At 47.3% G+C, this 16,984-nt stretch overlaps 1 protein-coding gene across 2 annotated transcripts in view; it reads left to right on the forward strand.

The window, feature by feature from the left end:
* Positions 1-16,984, forward strand: part of terb1 (telomere repeat binding bouquet formation protein 1) — a 192,031-nt gene that overhangs the window by 77,328 nt on the left and 97,719 nt on the right. For both annotated transcript variants that reach the window (XM_038806219.1, XM_038806220.1), the window contains one exon: positions 4,833-4,958. In XM_038806219.1, coding sequence (XP_038662147.1) covers positions 4,833-4,958 — 126 coding nt within the window. The remainder of the gene's footprint in view (positions 1-4,832; positions 4,959-16,984) is intronic.

The following is a 16,984-nucleotide window of genomic DNA, read 5'->3' on the forward strand; positions in this document are numbered from 1 at the left end:
CCCCCCGAGGACTCTGCAGGCCGCCTATGGAGCCAGGTCCCGCCGGTAAGGACCTGTTGTGATTTACGCCGGTGGGACCCGCCGAAAACGGGCGGCCACTCGGCCCATAGCGTGCCGGGGGGCCGCTGCCAGCAGCTGCCGACCGGCGTGCCGCGAATCCCGCCCCCACCAAAACTTTGGAGCCGGAGAATTCAGCAGCCGGTGGGAGTGGGATTCACGCCGCCCCACCGCAGTGATTCTCCGAGCCGGCAGGTGGTCGGAGAATCCCGCCCCACAGGTTTAAGCCATCCTGAATGCAATTGAAAAATCTAGTTATCGGATATGACTTGTAACCTTTTTAAAAAACACAATATATCGTGACATTTTATTGAATGCCACTTTACCAATTTCAAATATAGAAGTTAGAAGAATCCTTGTTCCTACTCAGCTGAAGGAATATTGTGATTTTGAACAGTGTGTTACAGGGTTGCCTGGTAACTTAACAGCACTTGCATTTGGTCAACCTCATCTGGTATTTCTTTCCAAATTCCCCTCAGACGTTACATGGCCGATACACAGATGAGCAGGAAGCTAAATGATGTTTACTCCCTGCTAAAGCACACGTACTCCATTCAAAAACAGTTTCCCCACCAAAAGCAACTTACAACTGTCTTTGAGGTATTCATTCAGATTTGTGCTACACAAATATGTAAGAACATTGAAAATGAGAAGTTTTCTCAAATTTCTGCCTGATTATCAGGTTTCAAAAGCATCTTGCAATCTTATTGGGATCCTTTCATAATAATGCAAGTATAAACTGACCAATTCTGATAACGTGTTTCTTTTGTTACAAAGAGCAGAGAGACAGGCAAACTATATTTCATTCCGTTCACCAATTGTCTGTAAGCAGAAGGTGTTTTGAATTATTTTGAAGTATGCTGTGGCAGATTTTACCCAACCCTCAGTTATGTGATCCAATTTACTGCTAACTCATAGCAAACTTGCGTTGTGATTAACTCAGAAGGTTCATTTATTTCACATTCAAAACTGGGGAAGGAATGTTTGCAACTTCCCACTCCATACACACACAGTAAGGGGCATATAGGAAAAGTGTTTTCCAACTATGGATAGTAACAGAATAAGAACCACGTATATCAGTTCACATGATTTCCAGAGTCCGAGAATTTTAAGTCCAGAGATTGTTTCCTTCATTGCTTAGTTCAGTCTCAATGAGTTTCTAGTTGGAGACAACACATGGAACCGAATGGTGCTGCAACATGCTTTATGTGTTTAGACTTCTTGGCAGGCATGATCAGAGATTTAAAAAATCAAATATGTTTCATGGGGTGGGACTTATCGCTCCCCCCCGCGATGTGTTTTGAAGCGGAAGAGGTGGTCTGCCATCGGCCTCAGTGGGACCTTTCGGTTCTGCTGCTGTCACTGAGTTTTCCTGTTGTTTGTACCGTCAACCATCGGGGAATCCGTGGCGGGGGGGGGTCACCATTGGTGCGACCGGCTGGAAAATGTCGCCCATGGCGTTCAAAGATGGTAACAGAATGCTTGTTCAGCCCAGCTGCTAGAGTCCTTTCTAGTTGATGTTAAAACAGCAGTCTGCCCATGAGGCCATAGGTGTCTTGTTAAGACTGCCCAAAAGGCCCGATGCTAGGGCCATGACCCGTTAATAGTTCATTGCAGCTCAACAATCAGTTTCTATGATTCTGGCCAAAATCCCATTTTTTCCTCAATATTCCTGTTTTGAAATGGAACTAGACAGTCACAACATGAATTGATTCTGTTAACTTCTCTGCAGAGCATAATGAGTTTCTATATCTCTCTGTTGAGGTGCCAGTTTAGCTGCACTTCCTCTGATTTTGTTGATTAGAAGCTGTCTGTCCAATGAGGTGTGAGGTTCCATTGACAGAGAGGGAAATTACTTTGTCTTGTTGATAGCTTTCAGAACAAAAGGCCAATCATGTGATCATGTGATTTGTAGCAGCCATCATTTAGTTCAGCGGAAGGTCAGGGCGCAATCTAACCGAATTGGAACAGAGAGTCCCCTGACGAGCGCACTCAGTCCCGATAAACACCAATGCCATCAGGACTCTGGTTCAATTTGGGGCATCAGCGGGCAACTCCCCACTTAATCCCGATTCCTGCACTGAGGAGATCCGCTTGCTGCAATTCCTGATTGCAAAGGAGATCGGGGTATCATTTATAAATTTAATCCCAATCTCTCGACCTCCAGATATGACCCCCGAATCCACCCAAAGCCCAACTCAGCTATGCGAGGGTCCTCAGGTCCCCTACACCTCACCGTACATGCGCAGTGCACCCCTGGGCCTCATCCCCGGCACTGGAAGAATGCCAGCCTGGCACGTTGGCACTGCAAAGCCTGACAGTGCCTCTGGCAGCTGACCATGTAACGATAAATCCATTTAAAGAGCAGCACAGTAGCACAAGTGGATAGCACTGTGACTTCACAGTGCCAGGGTCCCAGGTTTGATTCCCCACTGGGTCACTGTCTGTGCGGAGTCTGCGCGTTCTCCCCGTGTCTGCGTGGGTTTCCTCCGGGTGCTCTGTTTTCCTCCCACAGTCCAAAAATGTGCAGGTTAGGTGGATTGGCCATGATAAATTGCCCTTAGTGACCAAACAAAGGTTAGGAAGGGTTATTGGGTTACGGTGATGAAAAAAAAAGAAAAATGAAAATCGCTTATTGTCACGAGTAGGCTTCAATGAAGTTACTGCGAAAAGCCCCTAGTCGCCACATTCCGGCACCTGTCCGGGGAGGCTGGTACAGGAATCGAACCGTGCTGCTGGCCTGCTTGGTCCTCTTTAAAAGCCAGCGATTTAGCCCAGTGAGCTAAACCAGCCTTTATGATAGGGTGGAAGTGAGGGCTTAAGTGGGTTGGTGTAGACTCAATAGGCCGAATGGCCTCCTGCACTGTATGTTCTATGTTCACTTACCTGGTCTGGCCTACATGTGACTCCAGACCCACAGCAATGTGGTTGACTCTTAACTGCCCACAAGGGAAATTAGGGATGGGCAATTAATGCTGGCACAACCTGTCACAGTCTAGGCCTAAGGGGTAAACCATTTAGGACTGAGATGAGGAGAAATTTCTTCACCCAGAGAACAGGTGGCCTGTGGAACTCTCTACCACAGAAAGCAGTTGAAGCTAACACATTGTATATTTTCATCTTGGATCGAAAGGACATTGGGGGGGGGGGGGGGGGGGATTAGGCTGTTGAGTTGGATGACCAGCCATGATCATAATGAATGGCTGAGCATTGCTCCTATTTTCCGTGTTTTTAAGCGATGACAACCAATTTTAACCCAGTGGTGCAACTGGCTGGTTTTTGAATGAGTTAAAATCTTGTCCATCAATATTTACACAGCATAATTTCAAAAATTGTATATTTTATTATTGTAATGCCAAAAATTTGTAAATACATTAAGGACTACTGATAAAAACAAATTACTGCTGATGCTGGAATCTGAAACAAAAACAGAAAATCCTGGACAATCTCAGCAGGTCTGACAGCATCTGTGGAGAGAAGGGAGCTAACGTTTTGAGTCTGGGTGACTCTTTGTCAAAGCTCATTTGGAATGCTGATTCCATTTTGTAGTTGAAAGAGTGAATATATTACATAGGACTTAAGTGAAAATGATTAAGGAACTTGTATTATGGGTCTTGTTCCCTGCTGTCGGAAATTGATGAATTTCAGTAGTCAAGAAATGCTGTTCACGCATAAAACAAAACAGTGTGACTGAGCATATAAATCACTTGTCTAGAAAAAGCACAGGCTTGTAGATATTACTTCCATAAGGTGAGCAATGAGTAATTTTAATTTGGAACGGAATTTATCCTGTTCCAGTTGAGATAGATCTCAGATGTGCCTCCTTACCCTGTCCCTGAGATGTCAAGACAATGGCAAACCATCATTGACAAAATCTGCCAAGAAAATAGATCAGGATGGAGCATGAGGCAGGCTTGTAAGGCCGAATAGCCTCTTCCTGCTTCTATTTTCTATGTCTGTTTCGATGTATGTTATGCACGAGCAGACAAGGAGACTTTTTGGGCATAGTACATGTGAAATTATGAAAATGAGAATATCTAAGAGGGCAGCACGGTAGCATTGTGGATAGCACAATCGCTTTGCAGCTCCAGGGTCCCAGGTTCGATTACGGCTTGGGTCACTGTCTGTGTGGAGTCTGCACATCCTCCCCGTGGGTTTCCTCCGGGTGCTCCGGTTTCCTCCCACAGTCCAAAGATATGCAGGTTAGGTGGATTGGCCATGATAAATTGCCCTTAGTATCCAAAATTGCCCTTAGTGTTGGGTGGGGTTACTGGGTTATGGGGATAGGGTGGAGGTGTTAACCTTGGGTAGGGTGCTCTTTCCAGGAGCCGGTGCAGACTCGATGGGCCGAATGGCCTCCTTCTGCACTGTAAATTCTATATCTATATCTAATGAGGTCTCATTGCAGTAATTTGCTTCTAATCAGATCTATGATTGCTACATTGAACTAAGGTCCCAATTTCAATCCCATAATCTGTGCAGAGTTGATTGATTTCAACTGGGGTACTAGTTGGAGCACTATAATTAACATTACCTGGCCAAGGCTAAAAAGAATTTCAGATGTCCAAGGTTGATTACCACACCAGGTAACAAAATCACTTTCTTGAACCATGGTCTAAAATATGATAATGAAATCATGGAGCAGATAAGTTTCTCTGATTGAATTTTGGGAAATGTCATTTTCTATAATTCTGCTTGACATTTTGTTTTTTGGCGATTTGCATTTGTCATTAGTAAATAAATATAAAAAGTAAAAGCAAAATATTTGTTTTCAGAGGCTCATCAGTATCAGCTACTGCAGAGCAATGGGATTTCACTTATGATCCAAATAGTAGCTGAAACCCAGGATGAGGATCAAAGGAAAGCAGCCACTTTTGTTCTGCAGAGTTGCCAGCTCGTAAGTAAGTATACAAAAGTGTTCTTGTTCTTTTTAACCTTTACTTATTTAGATTTGTAGTTTGTTCAATGCCATGTCACTGGTATAATGAGAAACTAGTATGTGGTTAACTCTGAGGAAACAATTTCACCTGATACTTTAGGCACTGAAGAGGTGGAGTTTTAAACTGAAACATCAATTGAGCCTGCATTTAGCAGATGATGCCCTCTTGGTAAAGGAGATAAAAGCAGCATTTGGAATGGCTATGTAGAGGCTTGTTGTATAGCTGATTGCCACTTAAATTGTCTTCTGGTGCTGATTAAAGAGGCTGTGTGGCATTTTTATGGCTCATGTTTCAAACAAACACCCTCTCCTAACAATGACTAGCTGTTTGAGAGTAATCAAGGCATTGATTAGGTGGCACAGTCGTTAGCACTGCTACCTCAGTGCTAGGTTCCTAGGTTCAATTCCGACCTTGGTGACTGTGTGGCGTCTGCACGTTCTCCCCGTGTCTGCGTGAATTTCCTCCAGGTGCTCTGGTTTTCTCCCACAGTCAAAAGATGAGCAGGTTAGGTAGATTGGCCATGTTAAATTGCCCCTTAGTGTCCAGGGATGTGCAGGTTAGTTTACGGGGATAGGGTGGGGTGGACATTGGTGCAGTGCTCATTCCAAGGTTGGTGCAGACCCGATGGGCCGAATGATCTCCTTCTGCACTGTTGGGATTCTATGATGTTTTTTTAAGTGTTATTTAGAGTTATTTTGTTTATTCATTCATGGGATGTGGACATCTCTGGCTTAGTTTACTGTCAACAGGAATGTTGCTAAAGGTCTAGTGCAGAAATGCCATCTATTAAAACATCCACACAGCAAGTGTTTTTTTTTTGGTGCCCCAATACACAAACTTGTTAAGCAAAGCATTCTGAAAGCTTTCAAACACCACATTTAAGCTGTGAGGTTTTGTGCACTTGGGATGCTGTTTCGGATGCAGCTCTTCCTTAACTGCCCTCCATTTAAGAGGACATTTGAGAGTCAACCACATTGCTGTGGGTCTGGAGTCACATGTAGGTAATGATGGTAGATTTCCTTACATAAAGAGGATTAGTGAACCTGGTGGGTTTTATGACAATCGGCAATGGTTTCATGGTCATCAATAGACTTCTAATTCTAAATTTCTATCTGCTGTGGTGGGATTCAAACCTGTGTCCCCAGAGCATTACCCTGGATCTGTGGATGACTAGTCCAGTGACAGTACCACTTTGCCACTGCTTCCCCTTATGGTGATTGGTGCTGAAACTGTGAAGTGGATCACTGAGACGCATTGGAGAACCCCTAAATCCTCTCCCCTGGTCCTTGCGCAGTTCGATAATGTACCATTGTGTGGCAGCTAGAGCACCACACTTTCTTTTAATATTTTTATTCAGGACATTTTCATCTTTTATACAAAACACAACATTCAATCCAACATTTTGAATTTCTCCATTATGAACACCCATCCACCAGATCATCCTACATGCCCTGTTTTATAACTGCCAGTGGGTCTCCCGCTCTGTGGTGCCCTCCACAATCTGGCACAGCAGTGGGCGACATGCTGGTTGATGCGGAGGAGCATCATTATCATCTGAGGAGGAGGTGAACCTGGAGAGGCTGGAGGATGAGCCTGAGGAGGAGCGGAGGATGGAGGTCGGGTTGTGGAGAGGGTCCGACATGCAAGGAGGACCAGGCAGGCCCTTACTGCCTCCAGATTCGCCTAGGAAGAGACTGTGTCCATCAGCTGAACACTCCATCACCCCATCACACAGCACTTTCCCTGACCACCCTGCTCTCTCCTCCAAGAGTCTATGTAACATCACACTAGGGTGATGGGCCTGTGTTGACACTGTCAGCGGGTCACTATCCAAGGCAGGAGGGTGATGATCACTCACTGTGAGGAAAGCTCTGGTGCTCCTCAGGATCTGATAAAGTCTGACTCCTGTCTTTCTGCTGACAGCATCCTCAGAGCCATCCTCCTGACGGAGTCTGGATCAGGGGCTTTTGAACTTGGACCACTATGCCGAGGGGGATGGTGGGGGGTGCAGCAAGGCCCGCTGTGAAGGTTAACATGACCGAGGCTTCATCTGTATTAGGTGTGAAATGTTTTAATGGTGAATATTTTAATGTGACAGATTCCCCCCCCCCCCCCCCCCCCGCCCCAAAGCTATGGATAGTGATCTCACCAATGCCCACTCAGTGTTTCTCTGAGTGGAAAGGACCAGGTAAAGTAATAGGGTATGAGGGAAGTCAGTAATTGCGCAACTTGAGGGCAGCACGGTAGCATTGTGGATAGCACAATTGCTTCACAGCTCCAGGGTCCCAGGTTCGATTCCGGCTTGGGTCACTGTCTGTGTGGAGTCTGCACATCCTCCCCGTGTGTGCGTGGGTTTCCTCCGGGTGCTCCGGTTTCCTCCCACAGCCCAAAGATGTGCAGGTTAGGTGAATTGTCTATGATAAATTGCCCTTAGTGTGCAAAAATTTCCCTTAGTGTTGGGTGGGGTTACTGGGTTATGGGGATAGGGTGGAGGAGTTGACCTCGGGTAGGGTGATCTTTCCAAGAGCCGGTGCAGACTCGATGGGCCGAATGGCCACCTTCTGCACTGTAAATTCTATGATAGACTATTAGGGTCTATTCATCTTGGTTAATCGGGATTGATTATAAACTTGCAGAATCTGACCAATTAATAATAATCTTTATAATAATCTTTATTGTCACAAGTAGGCTCACATTAACACTGCAATGAAGTTACTGTGAAAAGCCCCTAGTCGCCACCTTCCAGATCCTGTTCTGGTACACTGAGGGAGAATTCAGAATGTCCAATTCACCTAACAGCACATCTTTCAGGACTTGTGGTGATGAGTTACCCTGCACTTCATCTGTCCGACAGTTTAATGATCAGAATCCTGTAGATACGGGATAGCTGACAATAGACAAAGTGATACTGATGTCCAGGACAGGGCTATTTTTACAAAGGACAACTCAAAAGTCAGTTGTTGGGTAACATACATGCTAGAGCAGGGTTTTTCAAACTCGGGGTCGTGACCCGTGGATGGTGTCAGAAGGGTTGGGGAGCGTTTGGTCACGGTGTTCCCAATCGCGGGAAGATGTGCCCACCGGCCTCAACTGGCTTTTAAAAAATGCTGGCTGTGGGCAGTCCCTGATTGGCTGCGGCATTCGAGGGTGTAGGGTGGCGTGAGGCTGGGTTGTGTGCTGGTCATTGGTGGAGGGGGGAGGTGGTGGTATGTGGCCTGCGGTTCTGTGGTCCAGCTGCTCAACTGCTGGCACAACGTCCAACTGCACTCCCTCGACATGAAGTATGGGTCGGGTAGTGGTCAGCAATTTGTGACTGGACTGGATGCATCTGACAACAGGAACAGCTACAGGACAGTGAGAGAAAGGCAGGCCAGGTTTGTCAGCGAGGAAAACCGATCAAATGAGCCCAGTCAATGCAGCTGACGCGTGCCAACAATGCGGCTGACACATGCCAACACTGGAAGAAACCTACACCGTCATCACTTTGTGTCACCACTCTCTGGAAACCAGGAAATAAGTGCTTGCGTAGTGCGATGCAGTGGAACCAGTAAGAAATATTGTGACATGTGTTTGACAAGTTACTTCATCTCATCTAAAGTCATAGTTTGTAATGTAAAAAGAAGATGATACTTTTTTCTGTATTTGTTTAAGTTTCTAAAGAAATGGGAATAGTTTGTGTGTAAATTTAAGGATGTGCATATTCTACTGAAATCGCTTTAATTTCCGCAGTAAGAAGTCATAAACTTGGAAAAGTGAGGTATCGGAGAAGTTTCAAAGTTTTAAAAAAAACAAATGCCGGCCGTGACCGGCTTTTAAGTTGAGAATGCCAGCCACGACTGGCTGTTACTATACAAACAACAGAATCTTCCTGCCAGAAGGGAGGCAGGGAGAAGACCACGCACCCAACACGTACACTGATGTCACACGTCCTGTACGTCCATGCTTTGGGTGGGAAATTACAGAGGACAGATTCCTCTATATTTTGTAGCTGCCAGCAAGCAAGCAACAGGACTGTGTGAAGAACTGAAGATTAATTATTTTGTAATAAGGAAGAGAGGGCCAGAGACACAAACAGGCCAGGTTCTCACAACTGAATCTGCTTGAGAGAGCTTTTCAGGAGAGTCCACAGCAGGACAAAGCAGTGCTGGTGTGAGCTTGATACAGAGATCCCGGGCCTCTGGTGAATTACCCATCAAGAAGAAACTGAAATCGGGAACAAAGCTGTATAAAAATGATTTCGTATGATACGGCTTTAATTGTGCCGATGCAAATCCCATGCGTGTTACATGCAGGGAAATATTGGAAAATGAAAATTTAAAACCCTCAAAACATAAAAGGCATTTGAAGACTAAGCACGGCGGGTTCGAGGACAAAAAAGGATGCAGTGAAAACTTAAACCATAAGCTGAAGTCCTTAGCAGAAATGTAACATTAAATGACAAAGCAACTGAGATCGTGAGGACCAAGCGGGCTCATCTGTCACATTAAAGGAAAGCAATAACGATGTATCGCAAAGGTCGGCAGGCGTCGGTTGAGATGGTCAACCGGTTGGTAAAAGTGGGTCCCAGGAAAAAGATGTTTGAAAAACACTGTACTAGAGCGGTCCAGTGAAAGGAGGGATGTGACTATTGCAGGGAAAGTACCCGACAAATTCAGCATTGGTTAAATGTTCAAGAATATGGAGAAGAGGTAAACTGGCAAAATGAGGTACAACTGTGGAAAGCTAGGAAATGCAATGTGAGTTCCCATAGTGAATCTGGAAGTGACTTTGACCCCAGGAAATGATCATGAATTGGCAACAGAACCTCTGATCGGAGGAGGAGAGTTTATATGACAATAGTCCAAAAAGGAATAGGAGTCCTGGTAGAGGCTGTAGAACAAGGACTATGGAATAATCAAGGAACAACACTCAAAGTAGAAGCCCTTATGGTCAGGAGGTGTTGGTGGCCATAAGCAAATTAAAAGAGAAACTGACGAAGGCAAAAGAAAAGTAATTGGAAAGAATTTTTTGTCCACTCTGAAGTGCTAGATAGGGGACAACCAGCCTTTTAACACCGGTGAATATGTATGGAAAAAGTATCCGCAAATGGGACACCGATAACTAAAGTGAGACTAATAGCTCACAGAGAGACTTGGTGATCAAGATGTTGGACTAGGGGGGAAAAAAAGTAATCCATAACATTTTCTTAGCTCTTTTAGTCAAACTACCTAAAGAAGCAAGTGATGTAGAAAGGAAACTGGAAGTTTCAAAAAATGAGAGTAGGGTGCTTCTCAGTTAAGTCTGTCTTGCTGAGAGTACATTGTATTCAGCTGGAAGCAGACCCAGAAATGTTCAACTAGTATCACAAAGAAAAACTGAGGAGCACGTTGATTTTCTTAGATATTGAGTGGAAAAGGCCGGGAATAACATTGAATCAACAATTATAGTAGCTGGGGACTTCAATCAGGCCAAGCTCAAGAGCGTACTACCAAGTTATCACCAACGCGTCACCTGTTCCACCAGAGGCCCAAACATCCTGGACCACTGCTACACAAATATCAAACATGCCTACCGCTCTATCGCCCGCCCACACTTTGGCAAATCTGACCACAAGGCTGTGCTCCTGCTTCTGGCTTATAAGCTTATCTATCTCTGTCTTAAAGACACTCAGTGATTTGGCCTCCACAGCCTTCTGAGGCAAAGAGTTCCACAGATTCACCACCCTCTGGCTGTAGAAATTCCTCTTCCTCTCTGTTTTAAAGGATCGTCCCTTTAGTCTGAGATTGTGTCTTCTGCTTCTAGTTTTTCCTACAAGTGGAAACGCTACTCCTGGTCCTGGCCAAGTTGGTCAATAACAGGTCCAGGCAACGGTCGGTCAAGGGGGTCATCATATGCGACTGTCTGCACCTCTAGTGCAGTTACATTCGTGGAGGGTGTCCTTTGGGAGGGAGCATGAGGTTTCCAGTGGCCTGCCTTTGGCCTTCCATGACCAGTGGTCAGCACGGAGGGTTAGGGTGCATCATCACCTCCGAATTATATTTTTATTTAATTAGTTAACTTTCCTTGTAACTTTTTTTTTTATCCGTGCTTCACCGGTCTCCCCTGTCATTTTTGTTTATCAATTATTGGTTTTATTAAAAAGAATATAAAGTAAATCAGGGTGGTGCTATGGCCTAATAGACAGCACTTTGTGCTTCTCGGTAATAATAATCAAGACATTTGGATATTGTGCAAGGTATGTGAAGAGAAAAAGATTGGTGAAGACTAATGTAGGTCCCTTACAGTCAGAAACGGGAATTTATAATGGGGAACAAATAAATGGCTGACCAGTTGGCCATACATATATTAGTGTGTAAAATTAAAAGTGCATGGAATTGGGCATAGTATATTGAGATGGATAGAAAACCGGTTTACAAACAGGAAACCGAGAGTGGACAAATAGGTCTTTTCCCAAGTGGCAGGCAGCGGCGAGTGGGGTACCACAGGGATCAATGCTAGAACACCAGCTATTCACAATATATAAAGTAAAGTCGTTCTTGCCCTTGATGACCATAGGCTTCTTTCCCCTTTGAGGGGGAGAGTTGACTAGTGGTGATTAAACCTGAGGATAACCACACCTCAGAGAGGGGCAAGGATGAGAAGGTGGGCCTTCTTGAATAACCTTGGCAAGAACGGGAATATATATTGATGATTTAGATGAAGGAACTAAATGTAATATCTCCAAATTTGCTGATGACACAAAGCTGGGTGGAAGGGTGAGCTGTGAGGGGGATGCAGAGATGTTTAGTGTGATTTGGACAAGCTGAGTAAGTGGGCAATTGCACGGCACTTGGGAAACAGTGATGTGGATAAATGTGAGATTATCCACTTTGGTAGCAAAAACTGGAAGCAGATTATTAACTGAATGGCTATAGATTGAGCGAGGGAAATGTGCAACGAGACCTGGGTTTCCTTGTACACCAGTCACTGAAAGTAAGCATGTGGGTGCAGCAGTAATATTGTTTTGGTCTCCTTATCTGAGGAAGGATGCTCTTGTTATAGAGGGAATGCAGCGAAGGTTCATCAGATTGATTCTGGGATGGCAGGATTGAGGTATGAGTAGAGATTGAATCGCTTGGATTATATTCGCTTGAGTTTAGAAGAATTAGGAGACTCCCATAGAAAGCTATAAAATTCTAACAGGACTAGACAGGGTAGATGCAGGAACGATGTTCTCAAATAGCGGGGGAGCCCAGAACCAGACGTCATGATCTAAGGATATTTAGGACTGAAATGAGAAGTGGTGAGCCTGTGGAATTCGCTACCTGATGCACGATCAATTGCACGAAAGACTCAGATTGGTACAACTGTGGCTTTATTACAGTCAGATGCATGGCCTCCTGCTGCAGCTGCTGAATTGGCTGATCAGGAGGAGGTCATGCATATTTATATGGCTCCTTGTGGGCGGAGCTATCCGACAGGGGCTACCGGCGAACTTGTAGTGCAGGTCCTACCTTACATCCCCTAATACAGGTGCACACAGTGGATCACCACATTCACCCCCTGTTAAAAATGAGTCCGGCGGGGGTGGCGTGGAACTTTGTATACAGATTTACAAATAATTTACAGAGGGGAGGGGGGAAAAAAAATATGTCCATCTTGTAGCCTGGTGCCCGTCAGAGGTTAAGCCTGTCCGGTGGGAGCGGCGTTGGCGGTGCCGGCGTCGACGACGTCGGTGCTGGCAGTGTTGGTACTGGCCAGTAGTTGGATGACTCCGGGAGCGTGCCGAAATCTTCCTCGTCCTCTAGTGTGGGCAGGGGACGGAGGGATGGACCTGGTGGGGCTAATGTTGGGAGTGCCAGGGGAGGGGAGGGTGGTGCGTGGGTGGGGAAGTGTGTGGGGGTGGAACCTGAGGGAGCTAGGTCCCTGAGTGAGACCGTATCCTGGCGGCCGTCGGGGAACTCCACATAGGCATACTGGGAGTTGGCGTGGAACAGGTGTACCCTGTCTACCAAGGGGTCCGCCTTGTGGAGCCGGACGTGCCTACGTAGAAGAACCGGTCCTGGAGCTGCGAGCCATGTCGGGAGCGACACCCCGGATGTGGACTTCCTAGGGAAGGTAAAAACACGTTCATGGGGTGTGTTATTTGTGACGGTGCACAGTAGAGACTGTATGGAGTGTAGTGCATCCGGGAGGACCTGCTGCCAGCGAGAGGCTGGAAGGTTTCTGGACCGTAGGGCCAGCTGGACGGTCCTCCAAACCGTCCCGTTCTCCCTCTCTACCTGCCCGTTTCCCAGGGGATTATAGCTGGTCGTCCTGCTGGAGGCCATACCCCTGCTGAGCAGGAACTGACGCAGCTCATTGCTCATGAATGAGGATCCCCTGTCACTGTGGATGAAGTCTGGGAACCCGAACAGAGCGAATATGGAATGGAGGGCCTTGATGACGGTGGCAGACGTCATATCCGGGCATGGGATGGCGAAGGGGAACCTTGAGAATTCATCGACCACACTAAGGATGTAGGTGTTGCGGTCGGTGGAGGGGAGGGGCCCTTTGAAATCCACACTGAGGCGTTCAAAGGGGCGGGACGCTTTCACCAGGCGCACGGTCCGGCTGGTAGAAGTGCGGCTTGCACTCCGCACAGACCTGGCAGTCTCTGGTGACTGTCCATACTTCCTCGACGGAGTAGGGCAGATTGCGGGCTTTGATGAGGTGGTACAACCGAGTGACCCCCGGGTGACAAAGGCTGTCGTGCAGGGCACGGAGTTGGTTTACTTGTGCACTGGCACATGTACCTCGGGAGAGGGCGTCTGGGGGCTCGTTGAGCTTACCGGGGCGATACAAAATCTCGTAATTGTAGGTGGAGAGCTCGATTCCCCACCGCAAGATTTTATCATTTTTGATCTTGCCCCGCTGCGTGTTGTTGAACATGAAAGCTACCGACCGTTGGTCGGTGAGGAGAGTGAATCTCCTGCCGGTCAGGTAATGCCTCCAATGCCGCACCGCTTCAACGGTAGCCTGGGCCTCCTTTTCAACAGACGAGTGTCGAATTTCAGAGGCATGAAGAGTGCGAGAAAAGAATGCCACGGGTCTGCCTGCCTGGTTTAGAGTGGCAGCGAGGGCGACATCTGAAGCGTTGCTTTCTACTTGAAAGTGCAGTGTCTCATCTACTGCGTGCATCCCGGCCTTGGCTATGTCTGCTCTAATACGGGCGAAGGCATGTGTGCCTCGGCCGTGAGGGGAAATTGGGTGGACTGTATGAGTGGGCGGGCCTTGTCCGCGTAGTTTGGGACCCACTGGGCGTAGTAGGAGAAGAACCCAAGGCAACGTTTGAGGGCCTCGGGGGAGGGGGAGCTCCATGAGGGGGTGCATGCGGTTAGGATCGGGCCCTGTTTTGGACTATGTAGCCGAGGATGGCTAAGCGGTTGGTGCTGAACACACTTCTCCTTGTTGTAGGTGAGGTTGAGGAGAGTGGCGGTGTGGCAAAATTTGGCACGGTTGGCGTTGTGGTCCTGCTGGTCGTGGCTGCAGATGGTGACGATGTCCAGGTACGGAAATGTGGCCCGCAGTCTGTACCGGTCAACCATTCGGTCCATTTCTCTTTGGAATACCGAGACGCCGAAGGGAACCCTAAGAAATTGATAGAGGCGACCATACGCCTCGAAGGCAGTGTATGGACGGTCCGATTTACGGATGGGGACCTGGTGGTAGGCGGATTTGAGGTCAATCGTTGAGAAGACCCGGTACTGTGCAATCTGATTGATCATATCAGACATGCGTGGGAGGGGGTACTTGTCGAGCTACGTGTACCGATTGATGGTCTGGCTGTAGTCCACGACCGTTCTGGGTTTCTCCCCAGTTTTAACCACTGCCACTTGGGCTCTCCAGGGGCTATTGCTGGCTTCAATAATACCCTCCCAATAATACCCGCACGATCAATTGCACGAAAGACTCAGATTGGTACAACTGTGGCTTTATTACAGTCAGATGCGTGGCCTTCTGCTGCAGCTGGCGAATTGGCTGATCAGGAAGAGGTCATGCATATTTATACGGCTCCTTGTGGGCGGAGCTATCCGTGGCGAACCTGTAGTGCAGGTCCTACCTTACATCCCCTAATACAGGTGCACACAGTGGATCACCACACTACCACAGAAAGCAGTCGAGGCCAACTTAACATTTCTCCTTTTTGCTTACTTTATCAATTGTTGTAGTCAATGAGGAGTCCTGAAAAGGTGAGTCAATAGTAGTTTATTTCCTACTCACAGTAACTAAGCAACAGTCCAAGTCCCAGCAGGACCATCCTGGGCCAGCTTTTATCTCTGGGAATTACCGTGCCTCCGCAGGGGAGCATGTACTCCACAAACTCATGGGGAGATCAGTCGTGTCGTCCCTGTGGATCTCGGGATTATAACATCCCTCCCCTCAAAGTGCCTAAGTCCCTCTGCTGAAGGGAAAGGAGGTGGTTGTCTTCTCCGCTTTGCCCATGGTTGTGCCTCCAGCTGTTGTGGCGCTGGGTCGGTGGCGGGGGAACCTTTTAAGCGAAAATTGTTTTAGTGTCGATCATCTGAGGACGTCAACGGCGACTGTTACCTGGCGAGGCCATCATCCGAAAACCCGAATGTCTGTCTGAGTTTCCATGTCGGATCCTGAATTTTCCACTTCACATCTCAGTGTTCGGGGCCCCTAGGGGTTGATGTCCCCATAACCCTTCGGGCCAACGGGTCTGGAAGAAGGTTCTTCCGATTGGATTTTTCTTAAAGCTGGCTCCCTAGGGCAGCACGGTGGTACAGTGGCTAGCACTCCAGCCTCACGGTCCCAGGTTCGATCCTGGCTCTGGGTCACTGCCCGTGTGGAGTTTGCACGTTCTCCCCGTGTCTGCGTGTGTTTCGCCCCCACAACCCAAAAAATGTGCAGGGTAGGTGGATTGGCCATGCTAAATTGCCCCTTAATTGGAAAAAATGAATTGGGTACTCCAAACTATTTTTTTTTTTTTAAAAGCTGGCTCCCTGCTCCGGAGGTGGTGTGATGCTTCCGCACTGTCCGTTCTCGTGTTTTTATCGATTTAAGATACTAGGCCAGTCTGTTTAACCACAGTCCCTGGAGTCCACCAGCAGCAAATCCGAAGTTATGGACGTACACTGCTTCCCCCAATCAGAAACTTCTGTCCTGCGTCCATCTGCTTTGGTAGCACCTCTGAAGGTCTTGACTCTTTTCAACTTTCCCACTAATATCAGGGAATGTTGGGCGAAGGCGGGTACTGCGCCTCCAGCCCATCAAGCGTTCAGCCGGTGCCACGCCGGTCTTAACGTGGTGTGGTCCAGTAGCTGAACAAAATGCGTGCCAGCCTCGTACCACGGATTCTGTGGCCTGTCTCCTCATACCCGTCTTGAAAGCCTGCACTACTTGTTCAGCCTGACCATTTGAGGAAATGTGGTATGGGGTCATCCGGTTGTGCTTCACCCCATTTGTCTTCATGAAAAGTGCAAGCTCCTTGCTGGTGAACGGCGTACAATTGTCCGTGACTGATGCCTCTGAGATGCCACGGGTACGAGAGTCGCAGCTTCCCGATGGTGGCCTTTGAAGTGGTGAACGACATTCGATGGGTATCTAGCCACTTGAAATGAGCATCGACTATCAGCAAGAACATTGTGCTCTGAAAAGGTCCGGCAAAATCTGCATGTAGGGGCACCCAAGGCAGGCCCAACCAATCGTACAGTCTTGCCTACAAGACGTAAGTCATGATTGATGGAATACTTTCTACTTGCTAGGTGGGTGCAGTCACAGCGGCATTCAAAAAGATCGGCACCAACATAACCGTTTGCTTGATCAGTCCTTACACCACTGAACTTACTATTATGTACCACGTCCGACACTGTCATACTGGAGTCCCAACCCCAAAACCTCTGCTAATGAGAAAAACAAGAATGTAATGTTAAAGAAGTGCCATCGCCTCAAAATCCCCCTCCAAGTAGCATATGATCCTACCTTAGATGCAGTTTCTTTAGTGTCACTGGGTCCTAATCTTAATA

Source organism: Scyliorhinus canicula, chromosome 9, assembly GCF_902713615.1.
Source record: "Scyliorhinus canicula chromosome 9, sScyCan1.1, whole genome shotgun sequence".
Lineage (NCBI taxonomy): Eukaryota > Metazoa > Chordata > Chondrichthyes > Carcharhiniformes > Scyliorhinidae > Scyliorhinus > Scyliorhinus canicula.